The 19,523-nt window shown below is 45.5% G+C and overlaps 1 protein-coding gene across 1 annotated transcript; it reads left to right on the forward strand.

Annotated features, from left to right (window-relative positions):
- The first annotated feature begins 14,727 nt into the window (after nt 1-14,727).
- LOC125363410 (acyl-coenzyme A thioesterase 1-like) lies at nt 14,728-18,826 on the forward strand. Its single transcript, XM_048362606.1, has 3 exons — nt 14,728-15,229; nt 16,295-16,497; nt 18,137-18,826. Exons 1-3 carry the CDS (start codon nt 14,746-14,748, stop codon nt 18,713-18,715), a joined length of 1,266 nt encoding a protein of 421 aa, XP_048218563.1. The 5' UTR covers nt 14,728-14,745; the 3' UTR covers nt 18,716-18,826.
- The last annotated feature ends 697 nt before the right edge of the window (nt 18,827-19,523 follow it).

Here is a 19,523-nt window from a genome sequence, read left to right on the forward strand (position 1 = left end):
AGTCCCAAAGGAATAGGGAAACCTAGCTATTTTATGCTCACACAAAATCACTATAACAACAGATGTGGAGGGGTTTCTGCCTACCAAGCAAGCCATTAGTTCTGCAGCAGATGCCAGCTGAGTGCCTTCTGACTCACCTCTGTCGGATCCCACAGGCTGACAACCCGTAACCAAGACTGCCTACCTCTGCCCACCAATTAGGTGCTGACTGCAAGCCCTAGTGGTTTAACTAGTATGATGTGGAATAAACTGAGTTCCTCACAGTCCCCTTCTTGAGTTCAATTAAATTTCTAGGGTAGCCTATACAAGTCAAGGAAACACTTAGGCTCCAAGAGGGTGGCCCTTCAGGAACCTCTACATAGTCAGTCATGTGGAAACTCTCCAAACCCTATCCTTAGGGTGTTTTCTCTTGTTGCTGTTTTGTTTTGTTTTTGGTGCTCATACAGGGGCTTGAACCTGGGACTTTTACTCTTTCTAGAGTTCTATACTTGAGCCACACTTCCACATGTATATATATATATATATATATATATATATATATATATATGAGTGAAGTATGGACAACTACAACTTAATGTTAGTTGACTGAGGTAGAAAACCCAGCAAGGCCTGTCCCTTGAGATATTTTTCCGATCATCTCTGTGCAGTCTTGTTTTCTCCAAAATACCTCCTGAGATGGAGATACTATGATCTCTCATGAGATAAAGTACTTAAGAGAATCTCTGGATAGCCAACTTCAAGATATCATAATAAAGAACTCTTACCACTCAATAGGGAAATCATAACCCATATAATACGGTGATGAGAAGTCTGGCATTCTCCTCAAAAGTTAAACATAGCCTTGGCATAGGACTCAGGAATTCCAGGCCTAGGTATGAATCTGAGAGATACAAGAATATCTGACCACACAAAAATGCACATGTAAACATCCATAGCAGCATTATTCATAATAGCCAAGAGGACAGCCACCAACGAATAATTAAAAGTTGTATATACAAAGAATGGAATGTTACTTGACAATAAAGAGGGAACAAAGTATTTGTACAGAGATGTTATCATGTAACATGGCTTGCCCTTGGAAACATGGTAAGTCAAAGAAGCAAAACACGTCTGGGAGGGGGAAAAACCACTCTAGAGACAAAGTGAATGCAGGTAAAAGAGAATGATAAAAGTGGCTGAAATCTGGGGCTGGGGATATGGCCTAGTGGCAAGAGTGCTTGTCTCGTATACATGAAGCCCTGGGTTCAATTCCCCAGCACCACATATATAGGAAGTGGCGCTGTGGCTCAAGTGGCAGAGTGCTAGCCTTGAGCAAAAGGAAGCCAGGGACAGTGCTCAGGCCCTGAGTCCAAGCCCCAGGAATGGCCAAAAAAGAAGTGGCTGAAATCAATGGTAATGCATTGAACACGTGTGTGCAAGTGTCACAATGACATCCCCCTCCCCAGTATAACTATCATGTGCCAATAAATGTTGTAATCAAAATAAAAAATATGAACAACAAAGAAAATGAATAGTTGCCAGGAACTACGCAGAGGACAAATTGGAGAACAGGAAGAAGACTGCTGAGGAGCATAACAATTTTTCTGGAGTGATGAGAATGTAGCAGAATTAAGAATGTACAGCCTTGGGAATATGCTAAAAACATTGGAATTGAATTCATTTAAGTGAATTATGTGGTATAGATTATTTAAAATATGAATGTTTTGTGCATGTATGTTTTTAAGGCTTTGACCTATAGCCTCAGGTGGATTCAAACTCAAGATCCTCCTGCCTCAGCCTCCTGAGTGCTGGGTTTATAGACATGTGTCACCACACCCAGCCCTAAATGATATTTTTAAAAATTAGACTCACTTATAGCTTTGAAACCCACTAAATAAAAACTTTGATCAAGTAAAGAACAAAAAGGGAATGTTTTCATTTATGTGAAATGCAAGTTGGAAAAACTTTAAAAATTGTGTATAGATACAAACATGATAAAACTATCAAGAAAGAAGTCTAAAGATAGGTGCCAGTGGTTCATGCCTAATGAGTCTACTCAGGAGGTTAAGGTCTGAGGCTTTAGGTTCAAAGTTAGCCTGGGCAGACAAATTCTTGAGATTTTTATCTTCAGTTGACCAGCAAAAAGCCAGAAGTGGAGGCTAAAGTGCTAGTAATGGGGAAGAAAGCTAAGCTGCGAGCATGAGGCCTGGAGTTCAAGGCCCACTACTGGAACAACCACAACAACAGTCTAAGGAATAAATGCAAAATGGAAGAATTGTTTACCCCTGGATGGTGTCAGAATGGAGTGAATGAGGACTTTAGAGGCAAAGGAAATTAATATTCTAGTTCTAAACCAGGTGTCAGTCATGCTATTTTTCTTTAAAGCTTCACAAATTTTACAATTATTTGCCTAATCTATATTTTTTAAAGAATAATACAAATTTTAAGAAAGAAGAAGGAGAGAGACAGAGACAGCACTCCAGCAAAACAGCCTGTCTTAGGCTAGGATTTATTTTGTTCCTTAACTGTGTTTGTTGCCTGATTCACCTGGTACTACCTCTGGATTCCCAAATGATTCATATAAAGGGAACAGCAGGTAAAGGTCTATTCTAAGGGGATGGGTAGAATTACCTGCCTCTCTGTCTGCCAATCTATCTACCCACTACCTATTTTTTAAAGACACCTCTCCATTTTACTCTTCTAATGAGAGGAATCAGTAACAGTGACTTCAAGGGGAGCCATTTATCTCTGTGCTATTTTTCAAGTCTGTCTAGCTTTTCAAGTCTGTCTCTTACAAGACCTGACTAGCTTGATTTCATCTGACTATCCTTACCCAACATATGATGTATTTCAAGTCTCAAATGTGGCTTAAGATACTTAGGTAACAAGTGGAAGCAACCTAAAAAGACCAAAAATACTTTAAGTTCCCAAAAGAACAATAGAGGTGTTTGTCAGCTTTTTGTTACTATAACACATACCTGAGACAATAAGCTTATTGATAAGACAGGTCTATTTTGACTTATAGTTTCAAAAGTCAATTAGTGATTGGTTGATGATATTTTTAAGTCCATGATACAGCAGTACATATGGTGGGGTCATGTTGAGGAGCAAAACTGCTAGCCTTATGTTGAGTCATTGAGAAAAAGAGAAGACCAAGGTCTCATACTCCCCTTTGAAGTTATGCCCCAGTGACCTAAAGGCCTCTCACTATGCTCCACCTCTTAAAGATTCACCACCTTCCAAGAGCACCATGGGCTAAGAACTAAGCTTTTAACATGTGTACCTTTAGGGGATCTCTCTCTCTCTCTCTCTCTCTCTCTCTCTCTCTCTCTCTCTCTTTCTCTCTCTCTCTCTCTCTCTCTTTCTCTGCCCAGAGGTTTGAACTCGGCCTAGATACTATTCCTGAGCTTTTATGCTCAAGGCTAGCACTTGAGCCACAGCTCCACTTCCAGCTTTTTGCTGTTGGTGGTTAATTGGAAATAAGAGTCTCATGAACTTCTTGCCTGGGCTGGCTTTGAACTATAATCCTCAGATCTTAGACTCCTGAATACTGAGGATTACAAGCATGAGCCACCAGTTTCCAGCTTCCCTACATGTTCTTAACCATTTGAGCATGTGGCTTTCTTCTAAGGCCAAACAAATGCTATTTAGCTACTCAAAGATATTACTACTTCCGTGTCAAGTTCAAGGATAAGTAGAATGAATAATAGACATTGCTCTCTAAAGGTGAATGTGAGTAAGTGTGGCAAGGGACAAAGCAGAGATGGCAACAGGTTTCAAACTCTCCACATTCTTCTCCACGCCCAATTCATTCTTTTCCCTCCCAGCTGTCAGTCAGCCTGTGTATTATCAGTGACCCAAGAACCACCACTAGAGGCAGAAGCAATGACACTTTATAAACCAAGGTCTCATCTGAGCAGCCGAAATTGTCTTGCTTCCCAGAGTCCTTTGTGAGCCATAATGTATCCTCCCATGCCAATGTAGTGAGAAAACAGGTCAGCTTATCTCATTCTCCCTCCCATCTACTAAATTTCCCTTTTAACCTACCTCTCTTTTACAATCTCACTTTCCAACTTTTTTCCAGTTAGGTTTTATTTCTATAATCCCTATATCATCACTTTCACAGTGCCCTTCTCAAATTGCCCCTGAATTAGACAAATTGACATGGGCCAGAAGTAGCACTCTTACAGCAGTCCAGTAAACTGTGCTGAATATTCAGTTAGATAAGAATGGGTTGGGGGTGAGGGGGGATCTTCTCCAGATCCTACAGTAGAAGATCCCAGATGTCTTAACTGGGACCATGTGGAGGAGGTAAAGGGAACAATGGTGCTTAGTTGAAATCTGTTACTGATGTGTAGTCCCATGAGAAAGCAAAAATCAGATTTTACAACTTCAGTGTTAAGATCCTACAACATTAGGCATCACGGATGAACCTGATGGGCCTGATGGGTCCAACTGGTATGACAATACTGTGGAAATATGGCCATAAATGTTGGACCTGAATTGCACATGAGGGTTAGAGAGAAACCAAGCCATGACCCTATTTTCATGGCTTCCTAAATGCCATACTTGCCTCATAGTCTGGCAAGTGGTGATGTTATTCTCTTTTTCTTCTTCAGGTGGTACCAGAGGAAAGAGTGCAGCCTAGTAAGAGATCACCTTCCAGCAGTCACCTACAATGTACCAGTACCTATGCTTCATGCTACTGGTACATGACCGCCATCTTTCCAGGAAGATAGATGTGACCAAGCACTACCATCTGAATTTCAGATTTGCAAGCACCAATTGCAGGCTAATCAAATGGGAAACTCAATGAGGAGCTTCCAAATGCAAGTGATCAGAGAAATAGGACTTGAAGTTGGATGTGTTAGTGAATACAAGCTGTGAAAGCCATCACGGTCTAGGGAGTCTTATTTCTGAATCACAGCAGGTAGGGCATGGTAGGTACCAATGGATTTCTTTCAACTGAACTGATGGTTTGCAAAGCATATTGGAAGCCAGGAACTGGTGATTGGGCTTCTAAATCCTAGCTCCTTGAGAAGCTTCAAACCAGGAGTTATGGGTCCAGGTGAGCCTAAGCAGAAAGTATTTATGAGACCCCTTCTTTTTTTTTTTTTTTTTTTTTTTTTTTTGGCCAGTCCTGGGCCTTGGACTCAGGGCCTGAGCACTGTCCCTGGCTTCTTCCCGCTCAAGGCTAGCACTCTGCCTCTTGAGCCACAGCGCCGCTTCTGGCCGTTTTCTGTATATGTGGTGCTGGGGAATCGAACCTAGGGCCTCGTGTATCCGAGGCAGGCACTCTTGCCACTAGGCTATATCCCCAGCCCTATGAGACCCCTTCTTAACCCACAGCTGACACAGTAGCTTGTGCCTGTCATCCTAAACTATGTGGGAGGTTGAGAATGAGAGGTTCACAGATCCATGCCAGCCCAGGCTGGAAAGTCAATGAAACTCTGTCTCACTGGAAGGAAGTGGGACACAGAAGTGCTCACTTGCCATCTCAGCAATTAGAGAAAGTAGACAGAAGGAGGCATAGAATCCCAGGTGGGAAGTGAGACCCTGTCCTAAAAATACAATCAGTGAAAAACAAGGCTGGAGGTATGGTGCAAGAGTAGGAGTGCTTGCCTAGCAAGAGGAAGGCATTGAGTTCAAACCCCCAGAAAAATATAGTGTAGGTAAGTATAAGGGTAGACACCCATAGTCCCAAAATGCTTGAGTCAGGATAGTTACTTGTGCCCAGGAGTTTAAGACTAGTCTTGGAAGCATAGTGAGACTTTGTCTCAAAGACATTTTCACTGGGTTAGGAATATGGTGTAGTGATAGAGTGGGGATAGAACACCTGCTTAGCAAGCACATGGTCCAGAGTTCAAACTTAGTACTCCCCGCCCCCAAATTGTTTTATTGCTAAGAAAATGAAAAAAAACAAAGCAAAACTGCAGACTGAAAAAATACTTGCAAAGCACATGTACAATAAAGAACTTATATCCAAGCTGGGTGCTGGTGGCTCATCCTGTAACCATAGCTACTTAGGACATGAGATCTGAGGATTATAGTTCAAAGCCAGTCTAGGCAGGAAAGTACACAAGATTCCCCTCCCCCCCTTTATTTAGTCATTTGTAGGGCTTGAACTCAGAGCCTGGGCACTGCCCCTGAGCTCTTTTTGCTCAAGGCTCCAGCTCTACACTTTGTGACACAGCACTACTTTCGGCTTTCAGGTAGTTAAATGGAGATAAGAGTCTCACAGACTTTCCTGCCTGGGCTGGCTTCGAACCATGATCCTCAGATGTCAGCCTCCTGAGTAGCTAAGATTACAGGTGTGAGCCATTAGCACCTGGTTTCCATGAGACTCTTATCTCCAATTAACCTCCAGAAAACTGGAAGTGGTTCTGTGGTGCAAAGTGGTAGAGTGCTAGCCTTGAGCAAAAGAGCTCAGGAACAGCACCCAGTCCCCAAATTCAAGCCCCAAGACCAAAAACCCCCAACTCATATCCAAAATATAAAACCAACTCTTAAAATTAATCAATAAGGAAATAACCCAAGGAACAAGATGTAGCAGTATAGCTACATCACTCATGGGGAATACAGAGAACAAATGAGTACATGAGAAAATGTTGACAGTCATATATTGTCATGGATTTCCAAATTAAAACTGGACAACCAGCATATACCTATTGGACATCACCAAAGATCAGTGCCCATGAAGAGCATGGGTAATGATACTGAAGCTTGATATAGCCATTTCAGAAGGTGGTTTGGCATATCATTCCCATCAGATCCAACAATCTCTGTGCTGCTGAGTTGAATACTGACATCCATACAGATACTAGCACATTCATAGGAAGTACATTCATAATTGCCAAGGCTCACAAGCAACCAAGATGTCCTTCAGAGCACATTCTCTGGGTGGGTTCTCTACTCACACAAGAAGTTTAAGGCCAACTTTGTTTAGGTCTTCTCTAAATTGCTTCAGAATCTCCTAATAATCAGTAGATGTATAGAAGAAATAATACTAAGGATCAACTAAAAGATACAATATTGGAAAACTCCTAAGGGCTCATAGGAAACCCAGAATCATCTACAGACAGACCCCTGGGCATTCTATACTGTATTAACTACTAGGGTTGCAGGATAAAGGCAGGAGGACACATTACTCAGACTGAATTGAGAAAGAGAGGCCTGACGTGAAGACATTAGAAATGTGTGACATTAGAAGAGTCAGATGCTATACTTCTTGTTTGGGGAGATTATGAAGGTTACCATAATCATAATTTTGAGATGCCTGAGAACAAATGCAGTCAAAGAAAATTATAACAGAAAGAAGCATGAATGAGAGAGAGAGAGAGAAAGAGAGGAGAGAGAGAGAGAGAGAGCATTAGAGCCTGGTGCTGGTGGCTCACTCCTATAATCCTAGTCAAGAGACTAAGATTTAAAGACTGTGGTTCAAAGCCGGCCTGGACAGGAAAGTCTGTAAGACTCTTATTTCCAGTAAACTACCAAAAGAAAAGCTGAAGGTAGAGCTTGGCTCAAGTTGGTAAGGTGCTAGCCTTGAGCAAAAGAAGTTCAGGGACCGTGCCCAGGTATTGAGTTCAAGCCCCAGGACCAGCACACACAAACCGGCATTCCTTTTTTTCTCTATTTACATCCTAATTTCCCTAAAAGAACTTCAGCAAGGCACAGATGGTGTAGGTAGTGGACAGAGATGGGGGGTTGGCATATTTGGTAAGCCAATGTGTCATTTCTGTTTATACAACGGTTGCATGGCCCGTCCATTTGATCATGCCTTCTCGTGATTCCATGAAGTTGCAGAAGTCACCAGTGTGGCACCTGACAGAGTTAAGCACTCAGACTTCTACTATAAGTTGAAACTAGAGGAAAGGTCATGGCAAGCATCCAACTAGGTGATTTCATTCAAAGTTCTGGGAAGTAAGCCAACAGAGGACTCAGGAGAATACACTCTTTTTTTTTTCCCAGCCAGCCAGTGGGTATTTTGAAAATCATACCTTTCATGTAACCTAATAACCCTTTCCTTCTGGAAAGATTAAAGAGACACCCATCGCCTGCTGTAGTACATCTGATTCCTCTGGAGACACTTTTCTGATGCCTGAAGCTGTGAACCAGAAAAATGGGCATGAATTTCAAGGGATGTTAGACACAATTTCACATACAATGTAAATTTCTAGAAAATTCTACCCCTGTTTGATGCTATGGAGAAGGAGGATATGATGTGGATAGATTTTATTAACATGACAATTAGGCATAGAGGACTAATATCCTCTCTAGTGGTTTCATTACTCCTAGATGGGGCCTTGATATTCTTTTTCTGAAATTCCTATGTTGAGCTAACGCTATACTTACACAAATCTTGCAGCAATGGTAGAGTTCCCTTTAGGTGTCAAGCTTCCCCTAATGTTAATACCATTCATACCATTGGACATATTATCATAAGGACATTGGTTTCAGCAAGAGCAAGATGGGAGAAGAGAGACACTCAGCACATTTCTAGTCATTCACAAGACTGAACCAAAGCAACAGGTGTCTGAGTTTGTACTGCTTTGTGGGTTGGAGACTACAGCGCATTCTCAGATGTGGATCTATGAGCTCTCTGCACTGTCTATGTGGTGATGTGGTGACTGCCTCATGAGATAGTCTAGGCTCTCGGCTTGGGAATGAGTGACAGATACTTGCTGAGGAGCGTGCTGGCTGCTCTGCAGAGGTAAATAGAGGACATTGCCCTCTGGAATTGGCAGGGAACCTGCCTGCTGAAATGCCACATGACCTGTTCCTTGTGGTTTCTCAAGGGGCCAGTACTGAAGTGGTCAGGATCAAGGGCAGATTGTGAGGTTCTGCAACACCTCTCCCAGCTCAGACCTTGATGATTCTTTCAATTGACCCCTGCCCTCAGAGGCACCCAGGGATCTACCACTGCTAGAATCCTACCAAGGTCCAGTCTAAACAGCTCTGGGGAGAATGTATGCCCAATGTGGCCCCATTTCACACAAACCCTTCTAGTGTGGAATCTGGCTGAGAGGAATTTCAGCTAGATGCAATGGGATTCACTTCTACCCCATCGCTGGCAGGAACCCCAACTGAAAGAACAAGGTGAAAAACTCCAATTTGAAATCCCTGCCTGTAGGGTACACAGTAAGAAGACACTGAGGGGCTGGGAATGTGGCTTAGTGGTAGAGTGCTTGCCTACCATGCACGAAGCCCTGGGTTCGATTCCTCAGTACTGCATACACAGAAAAGGTCAGAAGTGGCGCTGTGGCTCAAGTGGTAGAGTGCTAGCCTTGAGCAAAAGAACCTCAGAGACAGTGCTCAGGCCCTGAGTTTAAGCCCCAGAACTGGCAAAAAAAAAAGACACTGAGATGAGCTTTCATCAGCATGCCTGCAAAGCTGAACATCACTTACCTAGCTTAAGCGTTTGAGCACCTTGGCTGGCAGGATTAAAATTTTTTCCCACCATTTTTTCCATAATATTTTAGTACTCTTTAAATTTGCAGTTCTATTTCCTTTTCATCTATTTATTTATTTATCTATCTGTGTGTGTGTGTGTGTGTGCGCACACACACGTGTACTGAACCTGATACTGGCTAATCCTACCACTTAAGCTACAACTCTACTACTTTTCGGTTTTGGTAGAATTAAATGCCAACTAAGGAGAGAAGAATCTCACTACGTGGACTTTTCTGCCTGGGCTGGCTCTGAACTGTAATTCTCAGATTTCAGCCTCCTGGGCAGCGGATGGGAATCTGCTTTGTTCTCTAACTTCATGTTGCTCCCATGGTCCCTTGACCACCCTCCCCCAGGGAGCCCGCCTGGCTCTCAGGAAAATTTCATCTCTGATTTTATCTGAAAGTGCAAGACTGTCATCATCAGAAGGATACCCCTACCATCAAAGCCCCAACAGGAAGGTTTGTATCATAAATCCCCAACAGGACAGGACAAGGACATTCCAAAGAAGCGTCTCACTGAAAATGTATAAAAACCTTAGCCCCCACTCCCTACTCTTGGTTTCTCTGATCCTGCTGGGTGTTATATGGAGTCCCTCCACAGCCATGGTGAAAGCCTGTGTGGGCTGCTGAGGTCTCTGCCTTCTTTCTCTCCTTTCTCTGCTTGATCTCCTTTAACACTCAGGACTCAGTTTCCTGACACTTGCTAAGATTAAAAGCCCGAGCCACCAGCCTTGGGTTTACTTACTGCATTAAAATTTTGTTTTTATTTCTTTTTCTTTTGAGACAGATTCTCACCATGTAGCCTGGCCTGGCTTCAAAGTCTCTCTTAGCCTGCCAGGCTCTTTTCCCCAGGTTGGCTGACAAAAGGCCCTTTTGATACAGGCAGTTGATAACCAGATTCCTCCCTCTCACCTTGGAGTAACATTCTATTTTGGTCAGTTACAGCCATAAATGGGAACAATAAGCCCTCTTATTTACTATTCTGACAGACAGCCCCCATAATGGAATACTCTGCTTGTCTCCCAAGAACCAGTCCCATAGCCAATAAAGACTGCCTTATCCAAGGGCAGGCAGCTACTCTACCCCGAGAGGGCTGGCCTGTCAGCCTTCGACAATAAATTCCTTTCTCTGTATGTGACTGTGTGTCCCTGTGGTTTTCTGGGATGGTGCTTTCACTCTCAACCCTCTTGCCTTTGCATCCCAAATGCTAGAATCTCAGGCCTCTGCCACTGATCTCTAGTCTAAGCCTATGAGTATACCTTTTCCAGTGTCAATTCTCTAACACTTTCCATAATCTATTAGAATGAAAACAAGCCCATTAAACCAAATGTATGTAGTGAGATGATTCACTATCTAATAGTATAGGAAGCAGAGACTCAAGTGTTTCTGTCATTAGGCAGCCTTTCTTTTTTTAAAAACTGATGATACAAGATTTTATTGTCCAGATACTTTTTAAAGCTCCACAGCACATTCCTTTTGGCTTTTTACTGTCAGCAATTTAGCTATGGGAAACTCATGAAAGTGACCTTCCTTTGCCCCCCGCCCCCAAGAAACCAGGGTTGGAGTCATGACCCTCCCAGATGTCTCTTCCCTTCTACTTGACTATGAAGATCTAGAGCCCCCTAGAAGTAGCCAGTGGTGTGGGGATTTCCCTCCAAGGAGTGTGGATGGTGGCGGGGAGGGGAGGGGTGAAAAGTCGACAGCATGGGGGATGGGGCTCTAATGGCGGTAGTTCTGGAGAACCTCACCCCATCCCCACAGCACTGTGGTTTCAGTAAGTCTGTGAGCCTGGCACCAAGAAGCAGTAGATCTGACATCTTTAGGTTCAAATCTTGATTCTGCCACTTCATGTCCAGCTCTGGGCCTGAGCATGACTCCTTCCCAAGTGCAGATAGAACACTGGATCAAGGTGGCAGTGAGAACTAGATGACACCAGACACGCAGGTGCCAAGCCACGTACTGTGCGATCATGGCAGGTAAGGACCTATTAGACATTGGACCTGAACCGAAGGCTGTGCTTGCAGAGCCAGTCTTGGCTCAGGAGCCACTTGTTATGCAGCCTTTCTATATTGAGGGCAGAGTTGAAAGCCAGGAGCTACCAATCACTGACAAGTTCAGGGACCCTTTCAGTGAGGCCTTTAGTGAGCACCCTCATACATGTATAACCAACAAAATTCCCTGGATCAGCAAAGGACATGGAATCCTAACCCTTTGTTAGGGGCCCAGAAGCTTAAAATTTGGTTTCATTCTTAGCACAGTATGTCCTCCATCTGGGTGTTAAACTCAGCCCTCATCAAATCACAGAACAAACACTGGAATTGTATGAAGCCATCCCCCTCCCATAGGCACTAGGAATTTTCTATGGTAGCTGGTACTTTGTAGAGTATGGGCACACCTGATCTGGCCCGTGGCATACCTTCTTCCATGCAGCTCCCATTGTAGTAGGGATGCTGTATTTGGCCAGCATCACCTTGTCCACATGGTAGGTGGAAGGGAGTAGAGTCTGACCAGCCTGAATCCCTAGAGGCAGGGGCAAGGACTTGGACAACAGGTTACTGGACCTACCTTTCTTGGGTCATGAATCTTCAAGCTCCCTGACCTGACCCTATTTAGGCCCATACAAGCTCAGGCATGGGTACGCCATGCCTCCTGTCTCCATGTCTCCTGACACTCCTCCAGTCAACATGGCGTCCCACTTCAGCTCCCCATTGGAATTGATCTGGCTTGTTGGTCTTGCATTTCTGCTCTTTCTTTCCTCTCTATCTCTCAAGGCTCAGTTTTCTGACAGTGTTAAGTGTATTCGCTGGGCTGCAGATCTTTGTGACAGTCCATCTACAGACCACTGGCATGCCAATAAAGGCTCCAAATTCCACCTCTCAAAATGTGGCTTCTCTGTTTTCTCATGGTACAATACTATATTATAAAAGAATTCAATCAGCAAGATATAGAGAAGCCACATTTTGAGAGGTTGAATCAGGGGTCTTTATTAGAAGCTGGCAATTACAAGTGGACTTTTGTCCCCCCAAAACTTGGAGTATCAAATGTTATTCCAAAGCTTATAAAGGCAAAAACCACAAGAAGGCACATGTTATGTGGTATGGAGACCAGCAAAGCATGTTTTCCAGAGGCAAAGCAAGCTATCTATGGGGAAAAGTCAGGGGCAATAAAGGGTGAGCTATCTAGGGGCTACAGTCAAGGACAACCAAAGGCAAGAATCCCCTGGAGCAGGAGCTAAAACAACCCATGTCACATCTGGAATGTAAACAATGACCTATATCACCTCTATAGTCCTGAGAAAGTCCCCATCATCTACTAAGATGCCAAGACGGCTGTGAGGACAAGATGGTACTACTTAGACCCAGTATCCATGTTTCACCTAGGCTCACCAGTGAAGGTTCTCTGAATAGCCAGGCCCAGCCCCTTTTTCAGCTCCTTTCCCCTCATGTGTCACTGAGCCATTTCTGTGAGTCTCATAGGAACATGGATATCAGGAAGGGAGAGGAAGAGCTGCCTGTACAATTTCTGAATTCTGCCTTTACCTTTTAATTTCTATGCTGGGCACTGCGGTGGCCCAGGTGAGTTCTTTGTGATCTTGAGTTTCCCCAGACTAGGAAACTTTCCCGATTGTCACACATTAAACAACAGGTATTTCAACTACCCAGAAGCAATTGCTCCATTAGGTAGACTGGAGGAAAGGTCACTGGAGCCTAATCGGTAAGTATTTATACAACTACTATTCACCAAACACCTTCTCTGGTACCTTTCTTTACCCTGCTGAGTATCCCAAAAGGATGAGCTGTACAGTTGAGCTCCTCCAAAGACAGGGCACTGAGAGAGATACTGCAGAGACAGAAAAACAATGAAATAATTTTACTTATTTATTTAGTCAGCTCAGGGACTTGAACTCGAGACCTGAGCACTGTCCCTGAGCTATTTCGCTCAAGGCTAGCACTCTAATACTTTAAGCCACAGTGCCACTTGCTGTTTTCTCCTGGTTAATTGGAGATAAGAGTATCACAGGCTTTCCTGCCCTGACTGGATTTGAATCACTATCCTCAGATCTCAGCTTCCTGAATAGCTAGGATTCCAGGCATGAGCCATCAGCACCCAGAAAAATAATTGTACTTAGTGTTCTCCCTCTAGGAAGTTAGAGCTCCTACAAGTTTAGCATTGCTGCCACAAACTTCACAGGGTCTTTTGCTTCTAACATTCCTATACTTTTGCAAATGCCTTAGCTCCTTTATGAAATGCCCAGGTTCCATGAGTCTCTTGCTTGCTGCTAGAACTATAAAAACAAACAAAGAAACAAACAAAACACAACACTGAACCTGACACTGAGAGCAATTAGATTTGTGAGTTAAAGACTTCTCTTTCTCGGGACTAGGAATGTGGCCTAGTGGTAGAGTGCTTGCCTCATATACACGAAGTCCTGGGTTCCTCAGTACCACATATATAGAAAAGGCCAGAAATGGTGCTGTGGCTCAAGTGATAGAGTGCTAGCCTTGAACCAAAAGAAGCCAGGGACAGTGCTCAGGCCCTGAGTTCAAGTCCTAGAGCTGGTTACAAATTCTGCCTTCAATAACTGTTAACAAACTGTCCAGATAAATGTATTCAGAGTTACATACTTTGCTAAAAGATCCTCGAGCTATTAAGGAGCAAAGTCACACTAGCAGCCAGAGGGTCTGACGGCATCAAGACTGGCAAGCCCTGGAAGCAGATCTGGGTACCAGGAGCTTCAAGAAAGGCTTAAGGGGGCCTGGGGATATGGCCTAGTGGCAAGAGTGCTTGCCTCGTATACATGAGGACCTGGGTTCAATTCCCCAGCACCACATACAGAAAATGGCCAGAAGTGGCGCTGTGGCTCAAGTGGCAGAGTGCTAGCCTTAAGCAAAAAGAAGCCAGGGACAGTGCTCAGGCCCTGAGTCCAAGCCCCAGGACTGGCCAAAAAAAAAAAAAAGAAAGAAAGAAAGGCTTAAGGCAGCCATGTTTCTGTATGATCACATGAATTTCAATCACTAAGGATGCCTCTGAAAATCCAGTTCCTGAGAGTTTGTGGTTGCCTCTATGTCCTTCAGTGTCAAGACTCAACTGTGCCTTCCAGAATCAACACTGGCACAGGGCAGATGTTCTCCCTTTCAATCAGGAAACTTTTGTTCACCCAAAGAAGACTGAGCCCTCAGCTGAGAGAGCTTCCCAATCCTCAGCCAGCCAATAGGCAGAGAGCCAGTGCTCAAGCCAACGGCTGCCAGGCGGGGAGAAGGGGCTGGGAGGCGCCAGGCTTGTCTCTGCGCCGCCGGCCCTGGCTGCTCCAGTCGGGATGGCGGTGACTGTGGTGGTGGAGCCCGCGGGCCGCGTGTGCTGGGACGAGCCCGTGCGCATCGCCGTGCGCGGCCTGGCCCCCGAGCAGCCCGTGGCGCTGCGCGCGTCCCTGCGCGACGAGAAGGGCGCGCTCTTCCGGGCCCACGCGCGCTACCGCGCCGACGCCCGCGGCCAGCTGGACCTGCAGCGCGCGCCCGCGCTGGGCGGCAGCTTCGCGGGGCTCGAGCCCATGGGGCTGCTGTGGGCCATGCAGCCCGACAGGCCCTTCTGGCGCCTGGTCAAGCGGGACGTGCAGACGCCCTTGCAGGTGGAGCTGGAGGTGCTGGACGACCCCGAGCCCCACGAGCCCCAGGAGTCCGCCGGGCCCGAGGGCGGGCGGGTGCTGGCGCGCGCGGTGCACGAGCGGCACTTCATGGCGGCCGGGGTGCGGCGGGTGCCGGTGCGCGAGGGCCGGGTGCGGGCCACGCTCTTCCTGCCGCCAGGTGAGTCCCCTGCCCGCCTCGCTGCTCAATGGTTACTGCCCGGGGCCCTGTGCATTTACCAAAACCGGAGGGGAGGGGGGGGGGGGTAACTTGCAACAACACCCTAGCAGTGCTGGCAAGACAGGAAGGGCTGGAGGACTGCAATGAATCGGAGCTGACACCCCGAGGAGGGGAGAAGGGTGCCCTCCACAAGTACTTTCAGCTCTCCCTGCTGCTCACACTTAGGCTGAGGTTGAGGTGAAGTAGCAGTTACAGTAAGACAAAGGCGTTTTCCTAGCAACTGGAAATGTGCTGAGATGCTTGCAGAAACACTCACTGCCAGTGACTCCTTGGTAATCAAGGAAATGAGAACTAAAACGCCAGAGTACATTCATTACACAGCCTCAAGAGTGGCAACGAGGTACAGGTCTGTCCTGTCAACTGTTGATCAGTACCTAGAGGGAAAGGAACTCCTCCACACAGCTAGGAGTGGAAGTGGCCAGCAATCCAGGGAAAGTTTTCAGCAGGACAGGTCATTCTGTCTTTAATTCACAACCCACGTGGACCTGGAGGCAAATCGTTTCCAGACAGCCCAAATGTCCACCAACAGAACTGAGGAGTGAATGCAGGCCCATTTCCAGCAGTCAAAGTGATTGGGCCACAGCTACAAGAATCAACATATAGGAGCCTCAATCAAATCCCACACAGCACATCCACTGTTACTTCACTCAGATAAGGTTCACAAAATCAGCCAAATGGAGAACATGCTTTTTCTTTTTCTAGTCCTGGGGGTCTTGAACTCAGGGCCTGAGCACTGTCCCTGGCTTCTTTTTGCTCAAGGCTAGCCTTCTACCTCTTGAGCCACTTCTGGCCATTTTCTGTATATGTGGTGCTAGGGAATTGAACCCAGGGCTTCATGTATTGGAGGCAAGCACTCTTGCCACTAGATCATATCCCCAGTCCCTCTTTCAGCAGTTTTGACAGCTGAAAACCTGGTCATCTCCATGTGGTCAACAAATGGCTCATGATACCACTGCAAAGAGGTTCAGGAATTGTTTACTATTGTTTTGTCTTGTTCTTCCCAAGGACCTGGGCCCTATCCAGGGATTGTGGACCTGTTTGGAGTTGGAGGAGGCCTTCTGGAGTATCGAGCAAGTCTGCTGGCTGGGAAGGGGTTTGCTGTGATGGCGCTGGCTTATTACAACTATGATGACCTCCCCAAGGGCATGGATGTCATCCGTATAGAGTACTTTGAGGAAGCTCTGAACTTCCTACGCAATCACCCTGAGGTTAGATCTTCTCTGAGTTTTGTGGGATACATAAAAGGTCTCTTCTTCATTCATGCTGTGCCTGTCTACCACTGCTGTCGTGGCCTTTCTTTGTGGGGGCGGGACTAGTGGGGGGGTTGGTTTAACTTAGAGCCCTGTGCTCTCTATTATCTTTTTCTTCATGGCTGGCCCTCTACAACTTGACCCATACCTCCACTTTTTGCTTATTTGGACATAAGAGGGTTTCTTTTTTTGTTTTGTTGTGTTTTTTTTTTTTTTGGAGGGTAGGGGTCAGTTGTGGGGCTTGAACTCAAGGCCCATGTGCTGTCCCCGAGCTCTTTTGCTCAAGGCTAGCGCTGTACTGCTTCCAGCCACAGTGCCACTTCCTGTTTTCTGGTGGTTCACTGGAGAGAAGAGTCTCATGGACTTTCCTTCCCTGGATGGCTTTGAACCATAGTCCTCAAATCCCAACCAGTATCTAGATGATTTTTGTCAATTTCTGTTTCCATGACTTTAACACCTCTTTTCTCCTTTGAAAACCTAGGGTGATAAAAATGTCTTTAATTACAAGAGCTGTGATATATGAATCAAAGGGCCATTTATTTACAACATGAAACACTGGGAGACAGGACAGGAATCATTCTTATGAGAAACTACAAAAACTAACTACCCCACTGTTGATAGCATTCAGTGGGCTATTGAGGGAAAAGAAACCTTTCCCACATATTTTGCTTTGAACAGGAATAGACTATCGTAGTTATTGTGGCTGAGGTCACAAATTATCCCTAATAGAGCAGAAAGTAACTAAGGGGAAAGAACCAGTCGAGAAAACATAATAAAGGTGGAAAAGAAGTGGGAAGAAACGCAGGAGGCAGTCCTAGAGAATGGAGTGATGGTTCCTCAAGCACAAGTCGAAGGCCACAAATGGTGGCCTTTGAGAAGGTCAGGAGGGACACCCAAGAACTTGAGTTGATGTGAAGGTAGACAGATGAGGCAGTAGGGAAATGGGAATCCCCTGACTGTTCACTTCAGTTTCAAGGGAATAATGGAAAGCTGAGAGGAATGAGAGGGCTCAAGTGGATGGAGGAGGCAGAAGACGTGAAGGAGTCTAGAGAAGTGCAAAGCAAACTACCAGGGACGTGTGACACTCTGAATGCTCATTGGGATGAAAGTAAGGTGATCAGCGTCCTTGTATATTTTCCCCCAGCCCCAGCATTGGTCTGATGGACGTGAACAGGTGGCCTTTTCCAGGCCAGTATGAGCAAAGCAGAAGAGGTAATAATGGAGTTGAGTGTTTGTGAGGTGCAATGACACTGAGGAAGCAGGAAATCTAAGCTGGAGGAGGTGGGAAATGAGACCATGAGAGATAAGGCAGTGAGGTAAAGAAGAAAGGACAGCTGAGGTGTCAAGGATGTAGACATGGAAGGGGTAAACCAGAAGGGCAAAGCTGGAGGAATTGAACATGGTGGCCTGAAAATGGAATGCTCAAAGCCAAAGGTTTTTCAGTGATATTATACTCATTGATCATGATGAGGTAAAGCTGTAGCAATAGGAGCTCAAATGGGATGGATAAAAGATTATACCTGAGCCAGCCTGGGTACCTTCACTGTACTGCGCTGTTGGAGGACTCATTCTCCTTCTGTTTTGTGTCTCTTTCCAGGTAAAGGGTCCAGGCATTGGGCTCCTTGGGAATTCCAAAGGAGGTGAAATTGGCCTTGCTGTAACCTCTTTCCTGAAGGGTGTCACAGCTGCTGTCATTATCAATGGCTCTGTGGCTGCTGTTGGGGGAACCATACACTACAAGGATGAATCTGTGCCCCCTGTGAGTCTGCTCAGAAATCGAGTCAAGATCACCAAAGATGGCATCATGGATGTGATAGAAGGCCTGCAGAGCCCTCTGGTAGAAGAGAAGAGCTTCATTCCTGTGGAGAGGTCTGACACCACCTTCCTGTTCCTTGTAGGTCAGGATGACCACAACTGGAAGAGTGAGTTCTATGCAAATGAGGTCTCTAAGCGCCTAGAGGCCCATGGGAAGGAAAAGCCCCAGATCATTCTTTACCCTGAGGCGGGGCACTATATTGAGCCCCCTTACTTCCCTTTGTGCAGGGTTGGCATGCACCTCCTGGTTGGTGCTAATATCTTGTTTGGAGGGGAGCCCAAGGCTCATGCAGTGGCCCAAGTGGATGCGTGGGAACAACTCCAGACTTTCTTCCACAAACACTTGGGTGGAAAGAATTAAGGGGATTCTCCAGAAAAGGTAGCTCATTCCTTGTTGGTTTGGATTAGAAGATTTAATAATTTCTAGGAACTTCAGTTTAGATTAGTTAGTTCCTCCTTATGTGTCAGAGGACTATCCGCTTTTTGAAAAAAAAAAAGGCGGGTTACTATTTACAATACTTTATAAAACCATTTTCATTAAGAATTTGAGAGCTCTAAGCATGAGTTTTTCAAAATAAATTTTCAAAATGCAATTGATAAAGATCGTGTGTCTTTTAATCCCTGTACTATTATCGCTACATCATCGTGCTTCCACAAATACCCTGTGCGGTGATTGTGCTCTGTTCCCCTTGGGATCTCCATGTGACAACCATGTATGTACAAATGAAAGTCTCTTGTTGCATGAATGTCATTTGAAGAAGGACATTGCTTTCTACAAAACAAGAAACTACTGGAAGAAAGAGCACCTTTGACACAAGCCCTATGCCACTTGAGGATGTAGGTCTGATGAGCAGTTTAGTCTGGAAAGTAAATAAGCATCTGAGGAAGAACACGGGACTTCCTCGTCACTGTTGCAGTGCCAGGCTTTATCCCCACAATCCTTCTTTCTATAGGCATGTCAAGAATGCATGTGCATGGGGCTGGGGATATAGCCTAGTGGCAAGAGTGCCTGCCTCGGATACACGAGGCCCTAGGTTCGATTCCCCAGCACCACATATACAGAAAACGGCCAGAAGCGGCGCTGTGGCTCAAGTGGCAGAGTGCTAGCCTTGAGCAAAAAAGAAGCCAGGGACAGTGCTCAGGCCCTCAGTCCAAGGCCCAGGACTGGC

Source organism: Perognathus longimembris, chromosome 14 (assembly GCF_023159225.1).
Source record: "Perognathus longimembris pacificus isolate PPM17 chromosome 14, ASM2315922v1, whole genome shotgun sequence".
Taxonomy (NCBI): Eukaryota; Metazoa; Chordata; class Mammalia; order Rodentia; family Heteromyidae; genus Perognathus; species Perognathus longimembris.